Source organism: Vicugna pacos, chromosome 2 (genome assembly GCF_048564905.1).
Source record: "Vicugna pacos chromosome 2, VicPac4, whole genome shotgun sequence".
NCBI lineage: Eukaryota > Metazoa > Chordata > Mammalia > Artiodactyla > Camelidae > Vicugna > Vicugna pacos.
In genome coordinates, this window is record NC_132988.1 from 121,823,194 (window position 1) to 121,829,193 (window position 6,000).

At 48.7% G+C, this 6,000-nt stretch overlaps 1 protein-coding gene across 4 annotated transcripts in view; it reads right to left on the reverse strand.

Moving 5' to 3' along the window:
• Positions 1 to 5,608, reverse strand: part of PIGG (phosphatidylinositol glycan anchor biosynthesis class G (EMM blood group)) — a 29,283-nt gene extending 23,675 nt beyond the window's left edge. For 2 of the 4 annotated variants that reach the window (XM_072947988.1, XM_031684897.2), the window contains exons 1-2: positions 5,316 to 5,607; positions 4,212 to 4,417 (exon numbers count right to left, since the gene is read on the reverse strand). In XM_072947988.1, coding sequence (XP_072804089.1) covers positions 4,212 to 4,417; positions 5,316 to 5,469 — 360 coding nt within the window. In that variant the 5' untranslated portion in view covers positions 5,470 to 5,607. Of the gene's footprint in view, positions 1 to 4,211; positions 4,418 to 5,315 lie in introns of all 4 variants that reach the window. The other 2 variants (XM_072947967.1, XM_006213059.4) reach the window with 2 other exon arrangements.
• Positions 5,609 to 6,000: the final 392 nt, after the last annotated feature.

Consider the following 6,000-nt stretch of genomic DNA (forward strand, 5'->3'; position numbering starts at 1 on the left):
GCGCGCACATTCAGGAGAGAACAGAGAGGGCCTGGTCACCTGTTACTTCCAGCTGAACAGAAGGCCCTGCTCAAAAGTGAGAGGCAGGGCTGACCATAAACTGACTCAGCAGGAGTGTGTGGCCCAACCCGCACACAGAATCCTGCAAAGGGCGGAAGCCACGCCGCAGAGTGTGTTAAAGCACAGCCGTTGACGAAGCACTGCTTACCACGAAGCCTTGCTGACACGGGCGACCTCGGCTTAAAAACAACCAAGAATTGAAAAACCAAACAAGCAGAGACATCAGTTATTGAACACTTGGACCTTGGCAGAGACAGACTCTCTCAAACTAGTCTGAGCAAGTCAATGAAGCAACAGCAACAGCTATCTCCACTGGGGCGGAGGTCAGAATCCAGACTTGAGGCGGGCTGCATGGATGGACATCTGTTAATCTCATCAAACTGTATGGACTGTATAAAACTTCAATCTCAACGAAGTTTTTTTGTTCTTTTTTTTTTTAAACGGAAGGACTGGGGATTGAACTCAAGACCTTGTGCATGCTAAAAAGGCACTCTGCCACTGAATTATTACCCTCCCTCCTCTGAAGTAATTTTAAAAAAAATGTGAGCCTTTCACCCCAAAATTCAACTCCCTAAAGGTAACCAGTTACTTCAAGTGAGTATCCTTTCATACTTTTTTCTGCATGTGTATAATCATAAATATACAAAGTATACACTTTTTTTTTACCAAAAGGGTAATAAACGATATAAATAATTCTGCAACTTGCTTTTTTCACTTAATAACATATCATGAACCCCCTTCCACAGAAAACATAACAGGTACTTCATCTTTTGTTTTCAGTAGCTACAAAGCACTTGTGTTTGGATGTACCATGTATTTATCCAAGACCGTTTTAATGTCTGTTGCTTTTAAAAAGCCTCCAACTGAAGGGCCATTTGAGCTGAGGTGTGGAAGGGGAAGTGTTGTCGAGGTGGGGTGAGGTGGGGTGAGGTGGGCCCTCCCAGGGCGAAGCACAGCAAACGGCAAACACCGCAAGGTGAAAGAGGGCAGCACACGTTAGGGACGGAGCTATGTGTGACCTGTGTGGATTAAAGACACAGGAAGAAGGGGAGGCTGAAGAGGTAAACAGGAGCAAGGCCACACGACACCCAGGCCCAGGTGATTAGGCAGCGTGTAAGCCTCTGAGGATTTTAAGAAGTAGAGCAGTGTGACCCGATCTGTGTCTGGACACATTCTGGGCGAGAAATGGTGCTGGGAGAGTTTTATAGGCCAGGCTGGAGGCCGCAGTACACTGGACAAGGGTGGAAGTGGTGGGTGTGCTGGCTCAGTCCAGTCGTATTCACATTGACAGTATGAGGAGCATCTGTCCACCTCATTTCTTGTGATGAGTAGGTTATTATCCGTCTGTAAATTTGTACGATGTGATAGACAAAAACCGGCCTTATATATTGTCTCAGTTTGACTTCGATCTGATTACCATTGAAGTTAAGAATCTCTTCATGTTTACTGGCCATTTTCAATTTCTTCTCTGTGGACTTCTTTATACCCTTTGTCCAGCTGTCACTGGGTTGCTGTCTTTGGTCAGATCCTCTTTACATACCACAGGGTTAACCTCTTGTTTGTTGTGTTACTGTAATTTTTCCAGTTTATCATTTGTCAGCTGACTTTGTTTTTAGCGCCTTCTACCACTGAGGGTTTTCTGCTTTCAGGTATTCGAATCTGCCTGTCCTCCCCTCTGGGCTGTTACAAGGCACTTCGCCCCTCACACTGGTTTGGGTTCACACTGACATTTTCAAAGGGCAGAGACTACCTGGTGTCCCTTGTGCCCCAGGAGACATGCAGGCAGCAGCTGAGTTGCAGCTGAGAGTTCTAGGAAGTCTAAGTGAGAGCTCAAGTCTGTCATCTCCTTGGAGGTCTTCCAGTGACCGCTGCGGCCCTGGGGACAGTAGTTTCCTGCCTTCTGAGAATTAAGGAGGGCTCTACAGAGACCACTGAAAGAGAATGTGAGAATTCCCCATCAGGGAAATGGAGAAGAGAGTGGTGCCTGCCTCACGGAGCCCAGCCCACAGGGCTGTTGTGAAAGTGCATGAGATACTGCTGCACTATGTGCTCACTGCAGCCAGTGGTCACTGCTCCTTATTATGACTATAAATTCTCCCCAAAAGGAAAGACATTCAAAAATTAGTTACAAAATTTTAGAAGGAAGCTACTGCAGAATCCTAACATGGGAGAGTGCTACCAGAGACATTAGTCTTGAAATTTTAAAACTGACATTTCATGACAATTGTATCAACACCTCCAGATGAACTAAGTCCCTTCCCTGAGTAGAGGCAGGGCAGGGCACACACTCCTTGGCCAGCACCACCCGATCCTATCAAATTCCAGAGCTGTGTGACCCTAACTCCAGCACGGACTTCCTGTATTCCAGCTCCTCCCGGATGGAGAATGAGGAGTAAGAACCTACAAAGCACCCGTAACAAAACAAAATTAAACAGAACACTGGTTTGGTGAAATGTAACAAACTGGAAAAGAGAGGCCCTAGGAAACACCCTGGCCCATGTGCAGGACGGAACAGAACCTGGGACATGCACGCTCACGATACTTTTTCTTACCAAACTGCCCAGATTCCTAACAGCACTTTCCTCATCAGAATGAAGCAGGAACGAGTGCCTTCCACAGTTCTGACAGGACGAATGCAGAAATCAGCAATTCTGATGGCCTGGAGCCCGGGTGCCTTTCTTCCAGCTTTCACAGGACCTGCTTCTACAGAAGGACCACTCCCGAGAGGCTGTCCCTGAGCATCCAGACTGAGGATGACCCCACCCATCACTATCACATTCTCCTCCTCGATTTCTTCGATCACACTGTTGCTTCCTGAAATTGTTCTGATTACTTATTTGTACACTTACACATTTTCTGTCCCCTCAGTTAGAAAGTAAGCTTCACGACAATAAGACAGTTGCTGTCTTGTTCTTCACTGAACCCTCTGACCTAGAGCAGTGCCTGACACACAGTAGATGCTCAATAAATATCGTTGAATGAAGGACAAACTACATCCAGAAGTGCCAGAGAGTGGGAGGCTCAAGAGAAAAGGTCAGTGAAATATGTGGCATTAACCCCTTCAATTCCAGGCTGCTTTACTCGCCCAGTAAATGTTTACTGAGTAACTACCAACATTGCCCTCAAGCTTTAAATCAAAAAATGATTCCTCACCAAATGATAATGTGTCCCATGAGCAGCCACAGAAGTAAGGCTTGGTCAGACTTCTACACCACACTGACTTGCAGGGTACTCACAACCTTTCAAGCTCTTCTGTCCTTTTCTGATCCCACCCCTTTACTCATCCTTGGGATCTAGGCTGGAATGTAATTTCCTTAGACAGGCTTTTCTGGTTCACCCCAATCTAAACTGAGCCCCCTACCCAACACTGAGCACCACACCCTGTTTTTTCATTAGGCATTAATCACACTTCATAACCGCACATTCATTTGTTTAACAGCTGTGTCTCTTATTAGAGACTGAAAGTTCCATGAAGACAGAGATACTATTTTCCCCCAACTGTATACCCACTGCAATATCAGCACACAGTAGTTGCTCAATAAATAGTTTTAAAGCCAATCAATAAGGCTTTACTCTTCTCTTTACCCACAGTTCTTGGGTAAATCACTGTGCACTTCAAAGGCACACCCACTAGGCTGAACACATGAAGACAGTTTATAGAGTAGCATCAGAGATATCTGTTGAAGCCAGATCATGTTGGTTTGGTCACTGTGCACACTACAATTCTGGACAAGTCATCTGACTTATCTGAGTTTGCTTCCTTGTCCACAAAGTAAAGAGATTGAACTAGATGACCCTAGAGGTTCCTTCCAGAATTAAAACTGATCCACTGATGATTAAAGAAGACAGCAGGTTAGCAACGAGGATGGTATCTCTTGAATCAGGTTGGCCTAGAAGGTCTGGCTGAAAATTTTTTATGCTTCCCATGAAGCACGAGCTTTGGCTATGTGGCAAAGGGCACAAATCATGGGGCTCAGTTCCATCCAATGGGAGGCTTCTTCAGCATTCTATTGTCCCAGCCAGGCTGACAGCACCAAACTAATTTTCACTTAGTTAAAATTGGGACTCCAAGTAAAAGACTACAGGGAGTCCCTCTAAACTTCTGAAACAGCCAAACCATGATCTGTAATATGTTAAGTCAAACTGTTTACCTTGATTCGAGGCATAGTAACTGTAGGAGGCTTTGCTTCGGCCACAAAACTGTGAGATGGTCCTTTTTCCACAAGGTAAGTTGTGTAGGGCATAAATTTCACACCCTTTGACCCAAACACAAAATCATCTCTCAAGCCGTCTATCAGCACAATAACAATTTTACTGAAGAGAGGTGGTGGGAGCTTGGTCCAGTTGGAACTGGCTCCTAAAAGTGTTTGAAAGAAAAAAGGAAATTGAATTTTAAACTTTATGTAGCATTCAAACACCTTCTAATGTAGTTTCTGCCTACTTCTCCAGCACATACTCTGTCACATCTACATATCCTGACCCAAAGGAAAAGGCCTGTTCTTGGTAGACAACGCTGGGTTCAGGGGATGGGCAACAAGGAAGCTCAGAGATCCCCAGTATTAAGTAGCAAACTGCCCTTAGCAAGGTGAGGAGTACTGGGACAAGGGAGTGTCCTGGAATGGGACACCAGGGCGCCTGACCCCAAACACAGTGCTATAGGTAGGGGATGGGTGAGCATTTACAAACTGTTTACATGGTTAGCAGCTGGTATTGTGTGGATCTGGTCCAAAACCTGAGTGTCTTTACCTGGTATATACTGCTGGATAGGTGAGGGCTAAGAAGGGGGTCTATGCAGGGAGGTCTTAACTACTGAGCAAAACGGGGTCTTGGAGGAATATCATAGAAGAAAACACGAGAGGTCGGCAGGAATCTCATCTGTTGTGTCTTACTGAGCAAAAAGGGTGCCTGGAACAGTGAGTGACGCAAACACCTGCTCAGGGAAGGAGGTCGGGGTGTCACTGGATGAAGAGTGCTGGGGAGAGGCTTGCTTTTCACGGGTGTAGAGAGCTTGCTTTGTGGTGACCAAGGAGTAGGATCTTAGTAGTAGGATGGTAGCGGGGCTTGCCAAAAAGTTGTAGGATACAGAAAAGGAGACTGGAGCGGTAAGAAGGGGGCTCTTGGGGGCGAGGATCAGAATGGAAAAGGAGACCACTCGGGAACCCTGGGAAGAAGCCCAAGAGGCAAAGCTCATAAGGAGGGTCCTCTGGGGAAAAGTGGGGCCCAGGGAGCAGAGATGCCTGGGGAGTGGTCCGTACCAGACGAGGGTTCGGGCGCTGGGGGCTCTGCTTCGTTCTCCGTCCTGGAAGAGAAACAAATGGGGGCCGGGAAAAATCCCCGAAGGAAGAGGGCGACCCCCAGCACCTCGATCACTACGCAGCAGGCGGCGAAGGCCCCGGAGCCTAGCCGCATCGCGCCCACCCGCCGGGCCGGGACGCAGGTTCCCAGACCCCCGTGCAAGTCTCGCCAGAAGCAGCCCCTTCCGCCCCGAGCAAGCCGCCTCTGAGCAAGCGCGAACCGGAGGGCCTGACAGGTTCCCGTCGTCTATCCGTCAGTCTGCGCGCCGGAAATGCGCACAAGGGGGCGGGCGCTTCCGGGGCGGGGCGGCCCTGGGCTCCCGGCTCCTCGTGTACTTCCAGTGCGCCTGCGCGCGAGCCCCCGTCAGCCCCGGGGTGCAGTGAGGTGTTCCGTGTGCTGCGTCAGTGTGTCCGTGTGTCTGTGTCTTTGTGGCCCTGCCGTGTGCGTGCCGCCTGCTAGGAGCTGTCACACATTCTGTGAGCCTGCTGAGTCAGGTGCCGTCGCCCTCAGAGCCACTTGTGTCGTGGGCAGGTGTGTGCAGAGGACGCGGTCTGTGACTTGGGCCTCGAGTCAGGCCATTGCGTCGCCAGGTGGCCTCCAGAAACTCCGGCTGACGTCCCGGGTCAGGGCCCCCTGTGCGGCGCT